This window comes from Trichomycterus rosablanca, chromosome 24 (assembly GCF_030014385.1).
Source record: "Trichomycterus rosablanca isolate fTriRos1 chromosome 24, fTriRos1.hap1, whole genome shotgun sequence".
NCBI lineage: Eukaryota > Metazoa > Chordata > Actinopteri > Siluriformes > Trichomycteridae > Trichomycterus > Trichomycterus rosablanca.
The window spans coordinates 7,636,437-7,652,071 of record NC_086011.1 but is presented as its reverse complement, the minus strand read 5'-3'; the positions used below and the strand labels follow the sequence as shown (position 1 = coordinate 7,652,071).

Here is a 15,635-nt window from a genome sequence, read left to right as displayed (position 1 = left end):
TGGTGGGGTTACTATCGATTTTGTGCATGAACTGCGGGGAAACGATACATTTCATATCGGTGAAGCGGTTCAGTCCTAAATCAGGAGGACTGCAACGATCCATCCTGCTCACCTAAAGCTTTGAATGTCTGAGATTTAGACATGCCCCGCTATCTGGATTCAAAGACTGTATTAATCTATGTGGCAACATTAATTCTAGTTTTAGCAAATGTTAATGGTCAAGACGAAGATGATCGTAAGTAGTCAATCTAAATTATTATTATATATTGTGTTTAAATATAAATTTTAAGGAAATATCAGATAGATTACCAAGCCGTTTGATTGAAGACTTAACAGTGCTGCAAAGCGCTCTCATTCTCAACTGAATTTACATTGATTTTACTTTGCCTTTTTATGTGTGAACCATTTCTGTACATTTTTAGTCCTAGACTTTTAATTAATTAATTAAAAATGTACATTATAGAACTTCAGCATGTTACAACCCACCCACATTGACATACCCGGCTGTGTCATTAATTATGCATTACCATACATAGTAAACTCACGTAATTGCTAGCTTATAGGCTAACGTCTTAATAAAAGCCGTGTGTTATCTAATAGCATTAGCCTACAAGTTTTAAATTACACATTTACGTTCATAAATTTAAGTGAATTTGATAGTTTTTGACCTACCTTAAATAATTCATAAAAATACAAAGAAAAATCAGCCAATAAAACCACTTTTACACACAAAATGTAACATTTTTAACGTGTTCAGTGAAAACAATGAAAGATTCTGGAATGTTCCAGTCAGGTAAACACAAAGGTAAAGCAGGACAGGACAGGTTGCCAGAACGATACTTATTGGTTATGTTGGCATCAACCAATTCACAACTTATATACGACCATAAGTGTTATGGTTGCTTGGTCATGTTTACTTGATTGTTTAATCTGAAAACATTAGCTAAATTAATTTTTAGAAACAAAAACAACAAGCAACTAGCTCTAGTTGAAATTGCGTAATTATAGAGGGTGTGGAAGAGGGTCAACTTGGAGATTCCATGCCACATGGATGGTTCTTTTACTGGACACCTGTGGAAAAACCATCTCTCTTTATTTGACAATTTCAATAAAACATGTACTGACCTGAGTATTAAGAACTGTGAAATACTTTGTGGAATAACATGGCACTACAGCTTAAATAACATAATTACACCCACAAATTATATGCTTATTTGAAATGATGAACTATACACTCTTGCATGGTAAGAGTCATCATCATATAATAATAATAGTAATTATACTAAGAACAAAAGGAATTAAAGAGTACTTCTACTACTAGTAAGCAATTCAGGATTTGGCTCAAGAGTCCACATTGGGAAACTAGCAGTGGTGGGGCTTGAACCAGAAAACCTTCAACAGTAGTAGTAGTAGTCTTAATTGTAATACTACGACTAATACTAATAACAATAATATTACTATTATGAAGTAGTAGTAATAGCTGTATTGGTTATAATTAGCAGTAGCAGCAGTAGTAAAATAGTTTTAGCAACATTATTAGGCACATTTATTTAAAGGTGAATGGTAAAGATATTTGGGTGGTTTTGAAAGGAGGGGTGTGAGCTCAGGTTACATCGGCAAAAAAGGCCTGTGGTCATGGGAATCATTCTTTTCTAAGAACTATTTGGAAAGTATTTAAGGCATTTTACAAAAAATACGAAGCCGGAATTAACCCTTATAAACCACTTGGGTCTAGCAATCTCAAATGGCAGTGTAGCACTAGACAATGCAAGCAATAATGATTTACACACATTTCAATTAGCATTAAAACAGTTTTAAAACCAGAACGAGAAAGAAGAGTGTCTCCAGAAATAGTGGAAAAAAAGAACCCTTCCTGACTAGAAAACTCAGACACCTGTGTTCAATTTGTATTTTTTTATACATCAGTTTTTTCCCTCAAATAAAAAGCATACAACCCATTCTGTGCTAATACACTTTGTTAGCTATTTTGTACAAAAGTATGTATATAATTATAAAACTGTGCCTAGCATTTAATGAGGCACTGAGTTTTTCTTTGCATTGTACCAGAAGTTGGATGTGTTTGTGAGAATAAGACCCTGAGATTCTCCAAAATGCAAAATTTGAATGCCTTTGTTGTTCCATGCTTCCAGGCCACCATATGGATTCGTTATTCTGTGCGAAATAGTTGGCAGGCGTTCAGTGTTGGTATTATCAACTGGCTTGTCGCACCACATAAAATTGAGGCCCTCAGTGTTAGCCAGGTTTCCAAAGATTTCTGTTTCCAGCTGGCACCTGGTGGGGCATTTCCCAGCCTTATTTTTGTATGTATGTATGTATGTATCTACATACACTTTCCTGGACTTTATGGCTTTGTTTATGTCCCATCAAGACAAAACTGCCCTGGATGAGTAAGCTGCCCCAGAGATGGCATGACGTCCCTTTCTGGAGCAGGCCCTATATTTGGACCCATGCTGAGCTGGACTGTGCCTGTTATTGGGGCGGGGTGCCACTTGTTGATTGCCATCCCCATTGGTAATCTGAGTTCTAAATATTGAACCTTCACTATTTTGGCTCTGTCTCAAACCACATACAACATTACTAAGCATTATGTCAAACTAGTGCACTTCTTATGGTTATAGGAGCACAGCTTTACCATGTAGTGAACTGTACACAATCAGCTACTGCTATCTAAATACAATCATGCCACCCATTTAGTGATGCCAGTAAAGATAAACGTCTCGCCTCCCTGATTCAGTTTTTGCTTATTGCACCCATAACTGCCTGGTTTCTATTATTAAACCAATTCCGTGTGTATATTTGATATATGTGCAGATGTATTGTCTATGTGTGCATGTGTTGAATATCAATCCTTCAATCTTACATTTTTCTGTCTTCTTTATTTGTCTTCACTTTCACTACGCAGTGGAACCAGGTAGCTGTACACATGATGGCCAGCACTACAGTGATAAAAACGTGTGGAAACCTGAGCCGTGTCGGATCTGCGTTTGTGATACCGGCACGGTCCTCTGCGATGAGATAGTCTGTGAGAAGCTGAAGGACTGCCCCAAACCCGAGATACCATTTGGAGAGTGTTGCCCCATCTGTGCTGCCGAACAACCTGCCGCTGGTGGTTGTATTCATTTTTCAAACCCTCATAACTATTAATATTGATTGTTATTTATTTATTTATTGGTTGAGAATGCCTGTTATATGTTTTTGTCTGTTTGGTTTGGACGTGCACAGTTAAATCTTTGCGTCATTTTCAGAAAGTGATAACATCACAATGATTCAATAATGTAAAAGTATGCAGTAACCCCCCAAAAACTGGGTGTTAAATATATTAAAACTCATCTTATATTATAGATTTTGCACAGCAGGTGAAGTGAGTCTAGTGCTATAAAGTCACATTCTAATGGTTCCGAGGACCTGAATGGTTAATTTTCCCCTCCATTAATTGCATCTTAGGCATTTTGCAGGTTTCCTGTGTCCTCATGGGTTTCCATAAACTGGTAGGGTTCACTAGTTTCCTTCCACCTACCAAATAACAGGCAAAACGATTGGTTGCTTTACATTGTACCTAGGTGTGGGTGAGGGATTGAGTGAATAGGTGAATGTGTGATGCTATAAAAATAAATTGAGACCTCATGGCCAATGCTACCAGTGGCACCTGACTGAGCGCTGTCTTGAATATGATGAAAGTGAAGTAATTATGGGAAAAAAAGACACCCTTGAGGGAGTATGCTGAGTGTTTGGTGGCATTTTTTTTGCTTGGTAATCAGAATAGTCATATTCATTGAAGCATATCAATTAAACCCAACTCAATTCCTTGTGGTCTGTTTATATGATGCTGGAAGTGGCTGTTATTTGATGAGTAAATTGTGACCATTAAGGGCACACGGTCAACAACAATATTTATTTCGTGTAGCCACTTTAAACAATATGCAGTTGGTTTTAATGTTTCTCACACCATTATACCACTTTACAGTTGGGTCTCTGAATTCATGCTGTTCACACTATCTGCAAGATCCATTGGGAAATTAAGTTTCATAAAGAAAAAGCTAAATTTTTTTGTATTTTCATCTTAAGAAAAGGCATATTCATCAGTCTGATACCAGTCCATGACAAGCCAAGGTGCAGGTCAGGACCACAAATAAACCTGGTAAATAAAAACCCCATGTCCAGACAAATTGGGACAATTTTTGAAATGAAATAAAAACAAGAATCTGCTATTTGTTAATTTGTTCAAATATTTCTTGGACAGCCAGTCACTCAGATGACTTTTAACTTTTGATTGACCATTAACTGAAGTCCATTGAGTTTCTGCATTGTGCTGCTGCAACATGAGCACCTGATTGGATAATATCATAAATGGACAGGTGTATCCAGAGTAAATCCAAATAAAATAGAGGTATACCACACCTGAGAGAGACTATAAAGCATTGCACCACCTTGCTTTTTTCTTGTATTCATAAAAAAGCACATTTTAAAATGCACAACCTAAGCAGAGCACAGTTTACGTAACTCTGTCCACATTAGTGCTATGACAGACATTGAAATTCTCCATTAACCTCATATAATATACAGTAGAATAGAATGCCTTTATTTGTCATATATACACATACAGGTGCACAGTACAACGAAATTGGTTTTTCGCATATCCCAGCTGTTCTAGAAGCAAAGTCAGCCATTGTACTGTACAGTGGCTGCATGGCAGAGCTGGGATTCAAACTCTCAACCTTTCAATTGATAGCCCGAAGCTCTACCCACTAGGCTACCACTGTCCACATATATTGACTTTGAATTTCCTAGTGCAGGAAACTGTGACTTGGAAATGAGTTCCTATGGAGGCTGTAATTCGGCTGCTGAATCAAACAGGCCTAGACAGCTTTATATCTTTATAGATCTTATTTTACTGCTGTGCTAACTGTGCTAACTTACTTTAACAGATGGAATACTGGAACACAGTGTATTTTACCTTTAATATTTCCATCAGCACCGACACAGCTGTAAATACTTGGCTTGTATAGACGTACATTTTTTCCTCATTGCTTATCACTAGCCAGCAGAACTCAGTTTATAACACCGTCAAATATCCAGTCTTCCGGTATGTCTGGTAAAACCGTTTTGCCCAGCTTTGGCTGAATTACAGGTTTGTTCACCTGACGTAAAAACAATAATAGAATGTACGTGTATATTAAGAGTCAGTTTTTCTGGATCTCAGGCTGAATTTATAGTGTGTTCAGAAACTCTTTTTATAAACAATTGTTTGAATTATGCATAACCAAAGCAATATCATCATGCTTGTGATTTTTGCTTAACCATATCTCTTTTTCTTTCCTTTTTCTAATGTTTTGTTTGGAAACCAGAGGTGCCAGGTGTTAAGGTGAGCCCATGCTGAATAGATATGTCTATGTAAGGGTGGTATTTTATTCTGCAAGCTGTGATTAGCTCAGAAGCAGTGTCTGAAGTGTGGTGTTATGAAATGAGGTCTTCCTGATGATTACTGTCCTCTGTGGTAATCAGGCACATGGATTTGATTCGAGACTATAAAATAATAGTATTTGATGATATAACCATGTGAGAAACAGGATGTAAAAATACACTATATGGACAAAAGTATTGGGACATCCATTGTAATTTGGGAATTCATGTGTTTCAGCCACAGCAATTGCTAACAGGTGTAATAAATCAATTATATAAAGAAATTATATGCTTTCAATTTTGCAGCAACAGTTTAGGGAAGACCCTTTACTGTTTTAGCAAGCTCTATAAAGACATGAAGTAAAGCTTATGGCAAAGAGCATCAAATGAAGCTTTCTTGACAAACAGCCAAATTTTTTATTTTACTAAATAAGCACAAATTCCCACAGACCTATTTCAAAGTCTCATGAGAAGCCTTCTCAGAAAAGTGGCTATTTTTATAGCTGAAAAGATCACATAGAGGTCACTCTGTTTTAATACCTTTTTTTTTTAAATGGGATGTCCAACAAGCTCATGTCAGGTGTCCAAATACTTTTGACCATATAGTGTAGTTATAAGTCTAGCACAATTTACTTTTAAGAATGAGGAAGTACTTTTCTTTTCATGCCTTGTTTTTTTTGTCTATTAGGGGCAGAAGGGTGAACCAGGAGATGTTACAGAAGTAAGTTTTGTGCCTACATTTATATTTATATTTACATTTCATACTCAAGGGCTTAACAGTGGCAACCTGGTAGTGGTGGTGTTTGAACCAGCAACCTTCTGGTTACTAGTCCAGTCCCTTAACCACTAGGCTACAACTGTCTAAATATTGCAGATTATAAGGGTACTTTTATTGTTCATTAACTAAAAACATGACTGTAATTAAAAACTGTAATTATTGGAACTGTAATGGAACAGTTTTGTCCTTATAATTGGTGTCCTGGGTGGCACAGTGGCTCAATGTGTAGCATTTTGGGTTCGATTCCCAGGTTGAGTACTTTCTGTGTGGAGTTTGCATGTTCTCCCCGTGTCTGTGTGGGTTTTCTCCCACAGTCCAAAGACAGGTGAATCTAAGATACAAAATTGTCCGTGACTGTGTTTGACTCTGAACTTGAACTGATGAATCATGGGTAACCTGTAACTACCTGTCCTGTCATTAATGGAACCAAAGTTATTTATTTATTCATTTTTCTGTCAACAGGTTGTTGGACCAAGAGGACAGCTAGGTCCAATGGTGAGTCTGAATAGGAATTTTTTTTTGCAATATCTTTGCTTGCACCAAGTTAGTAAATGCTGACATTTAACGTTATTGTGTACAGGGACCCCCAGGAGAGCAGGGACCACGTGGAAGGAGAGGAGAAAAAGGAGAGAAAGTAAGTCTAGGTTTTTTTTTCTTGAGAAGATAATTTGTCGACTATCTTCTTTCTCTAAACAACATATTCTGTTTCCCAGGGAACCCTTGGCCCCCGTGGCGGTGATGGCGAGCCTGGCATACCTGGAAACCCTGGGCCGCCTGGACCGTCTGGAAATAATGTTATGTCTGGCCAGGGTGGAGTAAGTACCTTAGTTAAAATTAAATGTGTGTTGCTTGTATTACATCAAGCTTTAATTAATATAGGAATAGTATAAATCAGTATATAAACAAGCAGATTTGTGGCTGTAACAGTTATATGAAAGTTTACAGATCACTGGAGAAAGAAGAACAAAAGAATCCACTTTTAGGGTCAAAGATATTCATTTTTGGCTTTGAGATTAAAAAAAATATATATATAAATATATTGTGCTTGTATTAGGATGTTCATATGTCATACACTATATGTGTAAGTATTTAGACACCTCACCATGACCTTGTTGGACATCCCATCCCCAAATCAAATGATCTTCACAGCTACAACAACTGCCACTCTTCTGAGTAGGATTCTTACATAAATTTGAAGTATGTCTGTGGGAATTTGTGCCCATTTAGTCAAAAGATGATGGTTAACAGAGACTCAATTGATGTTCCAGTTCATTCCAAAGCTGTCCAGACCAGTGGAGTTTTTTTAAACCGAGCTTTTCTTCATGTGTTTATGGACCTTGCTTTGCACAGGAACAGGAAAGGGCCTTCCTAAACTGTTGCTGCATAGTTGGAAGTACATAAATTATTATATATAATTGATTTATTACACCTGTTTGCAAATGTTGTGGCTGAAACACATTAATTCAAAAATTAAAAGAAGTGTCCCAATACTTTTGTCCATGACTGTAGACTGTAATAACTAAAGAATCAGTATTAACTATAACCTTTAAAAAAAAAAGATAATTACTTTAGTTTAGTTTTCCTTCCCATTGTATAGTATATTTTAAAAGTGACCAGTAGACAGTGCAATTATTTAAATTTAGTATTTAAAAAGGAATGTCATGACTAACCTGAGTTTATGTTTTTAGAACTTTGCATCTCATATGGCCGGTGGATTTGATGACAAAACTGGTGCACAGATGGGTATGATGCAAGGACCAATGGTACGTACATGAGTTACCTGTAGAACACAATTCACTTTTAAAATCAGACCTAGATGTTTCATATTCGGACGTATGCCGCTCAGGTGGCGCAGCGGTAAAACACACGCTGTACACCAGAGCTGTGCCTGCCGGCTGGGCTAAGCAACCACATGAACAACGATTGGCCTGTTGTTCAGATAGGGGTGGGATATTAAAAGCCGGATAGGGTCTCTCTCATAACTAATGCAATTACGACCTCTGCTGGCTGATTGATGGCGCCTGCACAGAGACGGAAAAAGAGTGCTGTCAGGGTGTGTCTCTCCGTACACAGTGCTGATCCGCATTGCACTCGTCAGAGTGTAGGTGACAAGATGTATACGGCTGCTGCACACGTGTCGGAGGGGGCGTGGGTTAGCTTCGTTCTCCTCAATCAGAGCGGGGATTGGCATTGGTGGATAGGAAGCATGACACAATCGCGCATTTGGACGTGCTAAGAAGGCAGAAAAAAGGGAGAAAATGCATAAACAAAATAAATGAAATAAATATATATACTTAGACTTATTCTTACTTAAAAATACAATACAAGCTACAGGTGTATTTTGCAAATATATCCTCTTAAGCCTGCTGCCTCAGAGATCCGGGGTTTGAATCTCAGTGGTGGTATCGGCAGATCGGGCGTCTACATACTGTAGACCTGATTGGCTATGTCTAAAGTTTGGCCGAAAACTTAAAAAGCCTAGACATTGGGAGGTGGACTGGTCAGTGCACTTTCAGTGCCGGTCCCAAGCCCGGATAAGATAAGGAAGGTTGCGTCAAGAAGGACAACTGGCCAAATCAGATGATGTAGCGACCCCTATGATATAGGAGCAGCCTACAATATAGGACGACCCTCATAATATTTTGTTTAGTAAATTAAAAGTAGAAACCTCATGCTTAGAAATATTAACCCAGTATTGCTGTTTTGGCAATCAAATGTTATATAGCACTGTAGCAAATAGCTATTTGTGTCATATCCATGCTCACTATCTGTTTTTATAGGGTCCTATGGGGCAGAGAGGACCACCTGGGCCCACTGGAGCACCTGTAAGTACATAAATGTCGAGCTTAACCCTTAATAAAACTCATATTACACATTAAACCCACTCCCATTCCACATGACGAGCAATAAAATAGGATTGTTATGCATTTAATGCATTTGCTGCAATACGTGCGTTCATAATGAAGTGCATTTATTAGCACACCAACTTTAACTTCACTACAGCTGCAAGCTTCGGGGCTTTTTCCTCATCTTTCCTCTTCAAAGAAATGCTGACTTGACAACTGTTCATGTACACACACACACACACACACACACAGTTTCCCCAACGGTATTTATCCTAAGACCAGATAAACCATTACTATTAGTGGAGGGCACCGTCCTCTTTACTTGCCCGAACTTGTACTTCACTCAGCACAGTCAATTTATGTTCAGCAGGTATTTAAGTTGCTGTCAGTAAAATATGAACCACAAAACCCCCCTTTCGACAGCCTCAAAATTTGGGAGGTTTGGCCAAATGCAATAAAAAACAAGAACTCTTGAACCTCTGTTAAATTGCCGACAGTCACCTGGAGGTTTGGCACAGGGACAATGATGGCAGGGGAAAAGTTTGTGGGGCTTGCACTGGTCACTGGGGACTAAGGAGCATCTCCAGAGACCACTGGATGCCGAGCGATGTCCTCAGAAGAAAGTGGAAGACGTGCACGGCATATGGAAACACAGTGAGACCCTCATCCGTCTCTGGCAGTGGAACAATGTCCCCATTCTCCTTTTATACCTAATTATTAGGGCCTTACTAAATTCACAGGAAAACTGACCTCATTTATATGACAAAAGACACACAAATCAGCCATAAGATTAAAATCCCTGACAGGTAAAGGGTTTAACGTTAATTTCTGATTATCTCATTACAGTGGCTAGTGGTATATTGGGCAACATGAACCATCAGTTCTTGAAGTTATTGTGTTGGAAGCAGAGAAAATAGACCAGCAGAAGTATGTGAATGACTTTGACAAGGGCATGAGTGATGGCTAGACTGGGTCAGAGCATCTTTAAAGCTGCATGTCTTGTGGGGTGTTCCTAGCATGTAGTGCTTCCAAGGAAGGACAACCTGTGAACCAGCGACAGAGCGCCCAGGGCTAGCCTGTAGCTTGTACCTTGCTGCGTTTGGTGCTGCATAGCCGCAGACCAGTCAAAGAATCTACAGTGGGCTCATGAGCATCAAGAACTGGACCGTGGAGCAAGAACGTGGCCCATCAATGAGCACCCTGTAAAAGAACCTTGGATCTTATTTTGGAACTGTTTGTCTGAATGGAATTACAGGGACAGTGGTAGCCTAGTGGGTAGGGCTTTGGACTATCAACTGAAAGCTTGAGGTTTGAATCCCAGCTCTACCATGCAGCCACTGTTGGGTCCAGGGGCGCCGTACAATGGTTGACCCTGTGCTCTGACCCCAGCTTCCAAACAAACTGGGATATGCGAAGAAAGAATTTTGTTGTGCTAACAGACCCCTGATGAATCACATTTTCTTTTACGTCATTTGGACAGCCGGGTAAAAACACTCACCAAGATACACAAGCTGGCAGAAGCAGTGGAGCTCTGGGCAATAATCTGTTTAGAAACCTTGTATCCTGCCATGGTTGCAAACCAAGTACACCTTGTGAGGATGACTGTATTCCCTAATGGTAGTGGCCTCTATTAGCAGGATCATGAAAAGGATCATAAATGGTTGAGGAACATGACGAACAATACAAGGTGTTGACCTGGCCCCTAAATTCCCCATATCTTAATCCGGTCAAGCATCTGTAGGATGTGCGTGAGAAGCAATTCTAAACCATGGAGGCCCCACCCAACTTACGAGACTTAAAGCATCTAGAGCTAATGTTCTAGTATCAGATTCCACAGGAGACCTTCAGAGGTCTTGTGGAGTCTTTGCCTCAACATGTCGGAAATGTTCTGTCAGCATGAAGAAGACCTACACAATGTTAGACATGTGGTTTGATCGGTATATGGCTGATCGGTTAATGTGATTCAAGAAAACAAGGTTTAGATCTTACAAGATTGGCGAGAGTTTACAAAGTGTGATATCAGTGTTCTTATCTAGCAGTAAATAGGAAGCGTTTGGTTTAACGTCAGGAGCTGGTGGTTGAGATAGGTATTGCCACCAAAGTTCACATAATGCATAGATTTACAGAATTGTTAAAGAAGTTATTGAGTTCTGGGCCCAGTCTTCCTCAATACTATTTCCTCAGGTAGTCCATAGTAGTAGTCCAAAATACCTCAAAAAACACCACTTTGTTTCCATGGAAGAAGATAACTAGGACATGGGACTAGATGGCATGACATTAGAAAACGATCAGTCATTTCCAGGATTGTGTTCCAGGGCCACCATAAGGTCTGTTGGACAACGTATAAAGTCCACTATATACCTGGCTGTCCAGAGATGAATAACCTGTCGACTAAGCACTTGAGGAACATGGGTTATTTTTGCAAAGACAGCAAAGCAAGCTACAAGTGTGGCACATTTGTGAGGACTTAAAGGGTGGCTACTTTGGTGTATATGCCGACCCAGAACATACACCGACCTGACTATTGGTTTATTTTAGTAACTATTTTTCTGTTGTTGTTATTTTAGGGCCCACATGGTTTCCAAGGCAATCCTGGAGAGAGTGGAGAGCCAGGGGGTAGCGTAAGTATCTCAGTTTCATCTATCGCTGCTTCTGTATCAGTCACTACTATAACGCTAATTTACATTCCTAGAAAAGTGACTTTGCGGGGCACCCAGGTGGCACAGTGGGACAATCCCGGGTTTGAATCTCGGCCTCCAGTCTGCTGTGCGGGAAAGACCAGACTAAGGGGGTGGGATTATTAATGCTGTGTGAGGACCACGGTTGCCCAGGGTGCCTGTACAGAAAGTGGAGGAGCACAGAGATCTGGGCGGGGCTCTCCATTCGCGAAGCCGACCTCACACGCGAATCCACTGAAGTATGAATGATTAAGAAGGGTTTGGTGAACGGCGCACACATCAGAGAGAGTGTGTCAGGCGAATATACACCCTCCTTATAATAATAATAATAATAATACATTTTATTTATATAGCGCTTTTCAAGATACTCAAAGACGCTTTACATAAGACAAATAATCAAAACAAATACGTACATACACCATACAAATCATAGTACAAAATCAAAATAGTACATCAACATCAAGAATAATTAAGATAAAAACAAAGAGAGCAGCATAAGACAGTTCATTAAAAATTAGCTAAATTATGAGAGAGAACAACAAATATAGAACAATTTCTTAAAATTAGACAGAAACAGGACAGATTTACATGCAATCAGGAAACTGAAAACTTTACAAGTTTTAGGATCTAGGACTTCACATTTCTGTCGTGATCTAAGTATAAAAACTATTAAAAAGAATAGCAAAAATAAAAGCATTTATTTTGTGTTGTTACAAGTTAAATGCCACTCTGAATAGATGAGTTTTGAGAAGTGACTTGAATTTGGACAGGTCAGGACAATCTCGTAGGTGTTTGGGGAGAGCATTCCATAAAGATGGAGCAGCTATGGAAAAGGCCCTGTCACCCCAGGTCCGGTGCTTGGTCCTAGAGGGTATGGACAGTAGGTTAGCCTCAGAAGAGCGAAGGCTACGGGAGGGAATGTGCTGATGGAGCAGGTCGGTGAGGTAGGATGGGGCCTGATTATGGAGAGCTTTGTGAGTGAATAGAAGAATTTTGAATTGAATGCGTTGAGCAACGGGAAGCCAATGAAGTTTTTGTAGAACAGGTGTAATATGATCACGGGAGCGAGTATGAGTAAGGAGGCGAGCAGCTGAATTCTGGATATACTGAAGTTTTTTTAGGATTTTGTTAGATGTACCATAAAGGATGCTATTGCAATAATCAATTCTGGATGTAATAAAAGCATGAATCAAGGTTTCGGCGGCAGAAAAGGAGAGTGATGGACGTAGACGTGCTATGTTTTTTAGATGAAAGAAAGCAGTTTTGGTGATGTGATTTACATGGCGGTCAAAAGAGAGGTTGCTATCAAAAATTACACCAAGATTTCGGATGTTAGAAGACGGAGACAAAGTGTCATTATCAATGGTAATTTGAAAATTTTTTGTGGTTTTTGCCAGGGTTGTAGGACCTACGATGATCATATCTGATTTTTCACAGTTTAATTTGAGGAAATTAGCTTTCATCCACAATTTCATTTCAGTGATGCAATTTGTCAGAGTGGAGTGAAGTTCAGTATTAATGGATTTGGAGGAGATGTAAAGCTGAATATCATCAGCATAGCAGTGGAAATGTAAACCATGCCGACGTATGATGTCACCAAGGGGGAGCATATAAAGAATAAACAAAAGGGGACCTAACACTGAGCCTTGGGGAACGCCTTGGGACAGTGGAGCAATGGCAGAACTACAATTGTTGATATTAACAAACTGTTGTCTGTTTATGAGATATGACCTTAACCACAAAAGGGCAGTACCAGTGATGTTGACAGAGGATTCAAGGCGGGACAGAAGAATGGAGTGATTAATGGTGTCAAAAGCTGCAGTAAGATCAAGGAGGACGAGAATATTAATTTGTCCAGAGTCTGAGGAAAGAAGAAGGTCATTTGTGACTTTGAGGAGGGCTGACTCAGTGCTGTGCTGGGGGCGGAAACCAGACTGAAATGATTCAAATAGATTATTGGAATTTAGGTGATCTTTGAGCTGTGAGGCAACAACACGTTCCAGTATTTTCGACAGAAATGGAAGATTGGAAATGGGCCGAAAGTTACTCATAATGTTAGTCAAGTCCAGGTTTTTTAAGTATGGGAGTAACAGCAGCCAATTTGAGTGATTGAGGGACTGAGCCAGAACTAAGAGAGGAATTGATTATCTCTGTGATAAGTGATGAGATAACTGGAAAACAACCCTTAACAAGTTTTGATGGAGCAGGATCCAAAACACAAGTGGAGCTTCGCATCCCTGTTAAGATCTCAGATAGGTCCAAAAGAGACACAGGTGAGAACTGAGACAGAGGCTGGGTAATAAATTGAGATGAGATAGGCGGAGAAACAGAGATGACAGGGGAAACTGTCAGAAAATTGTGGATATTCTCAACTTTTGTTTGAAAAAATGAGAGGTAAGAGTTACACTTGTCAACTGTAAAGGAATTGGTAGTATTGTCAACTGGTTTGGACGCCGTACGAGTCCCCAGCATGCTGAAATAGGAGAAAAAGGCGTAAATGCATTTTAAAAAAGAGTCTTTGTGGCTATGCCATAAATAAATCATGTTTTATGGTCACTTATGTATTAGTTTCAAAAGAAGTCAATGAATCACTTTTCCTTTATAAATCAGAAACAAAGCAGACTCATCATGAGATAAAATAGAGAATAATACATGCTCAGTATTACAAAATACTTTGGCAAGGCTTCACAACTAGAGTGAGAAAGCTATAGGTATAAGGTATTTTAGAGCCCTCCAGCGTTTTGGGAAGGGGGTTACACCCTTACTGTACTGTACTGTACTTTTCTGCTATACTTTTCCTGTATTTTTTTTTTAAAGAATGTGAAACAAATCTCTGGAGTGCTCCATTCTAATCAACATGTAAAGTATTGTGGTGGTAGCTTCATGCTATGGGGGTGCTTTGCAGTGGCAGGTAAAAATAAATTTCATTAAAGAAAAGCTCTCCTAAAGCAGACTTAAATTCAGACTGGGGTTAAAGGCCGGAACATACAGCCAACACAGTACTGGAGTGACTTCTGGACAAGTCTCTGGATGTCCTTTAGTGGCAGAGCCAACGCCCAGATTTAAACCCCATCGAACTTCTCTCTGAAGACATGAGGATGGCAGTTAACTGATCTGACCAAGCCTGAGAGTATGGTGTGCAAAGCAGACAAAGATGTAATGGGGTGTCTACAAATTATCGAATAAGACATGATAGTACCAGAGCTGACATCTTGAACTCGTCGGTTTGAATCTCAGCTCTGCTACCGGCAGGCTGGGCGCCTACACGAACAATCATTGTCCCGGAGGGGATTCCCCAAAACTGATGGAACTACGACCTCTGCTGGCTGATTGATGGCATATCATGTGGATCCGGTGCAGGTGAAAAGATGCCGTTGGCTACTGCACACGTGTCAGAGGGGGCGTGTGTTAGTCACAGCTCTCCTCGATCAGAGTGGAAGGAAAGGAAGCGTAATGCAATCGGGAGGAAAATTGGGGCGGGGGGTGCAATAAATACATAAATAAATAAAACTTGTTCTTTACTGTTATTCTTTTGAGCTTTTATGAACAGACAAAAGTAGAAAGGAAAGATTCCCTAATTGTATTTTGTGGAATTTGAGGCCTGGAAGACACTCATAAGTTAAAACAGAGGCACATTTACCACGTTATTACATCACCATTCCTATTAATGACACATTTGAATCATTTTGGCACTAAACACACTAATTGTTGCACTTTTACATGTGGAATTTCATCCATTCCTGCTCAATACGAGACTTCAGCTGCTCAACAGACGTCACGATGCGCCATGCATTCTCAATAGGAGACAGATGTTGACTGCAGGCATTCCATTCAAGCGCACACTTTTGTAGCACGAGCAGAATGAGGCCTGACAGAGGTCTTCCCTATAAATGCAGCATATGCCTCTTAAAT

General features: G+C 39.6%; 1 protein-coding gene across 2 annotated transcripts in view; it reads left to right on the top strand.

Moving 5' to 3' along the window:
• The window catches only part of col2a1b (collagen, type II, alpha 1b), a 48,942-nt gene continuing 33,307 nt past the window's right edge, over positions 1-15,635 (top strand). The window contains exons 1-10 of one of the 2 annotated variants that reach the window (XM_062986556.1): positions 1-235; positions 2,924-3,127; positions 5,367-5,383; positions 6,110-6,142; positions 6,662-6,694; positions 6,780-6,833; positions 6,913-7,014; positions 7,888-7,962; positions 8,980-9,024; positions 11,613-11,666. In XM_062986556.1, coding sequence (XP_062842626.1) covers positions 142-235; positions 2,924-3,127; positions 5,367-5,383; positions 6,110-6,142; positions 6,662-6,694; positions 6,780-6,833; positions 6,913-7,014; positions 7,888-7,962; positions 8,980-9,024; positions 11,613-11,666 — 711 coding nt within the window. In that variant the 5' untranslated portion in view covers positions 1-141. Of the gene's footprint in view, positions 236-2,923; positions 3,131-5,366; positions 5,384-6,109; positions 6,143-6,661; positions 6,695-6,779; positions 6,834-6,912; positions 7,015-7,887; positions 7,963-8,979; positions 9,025-11,612; positions 11,667-15,635 lie in introns of both variants that reach the window. The other variant, XM_062986555.1, reaches the window with a different exon arrangement.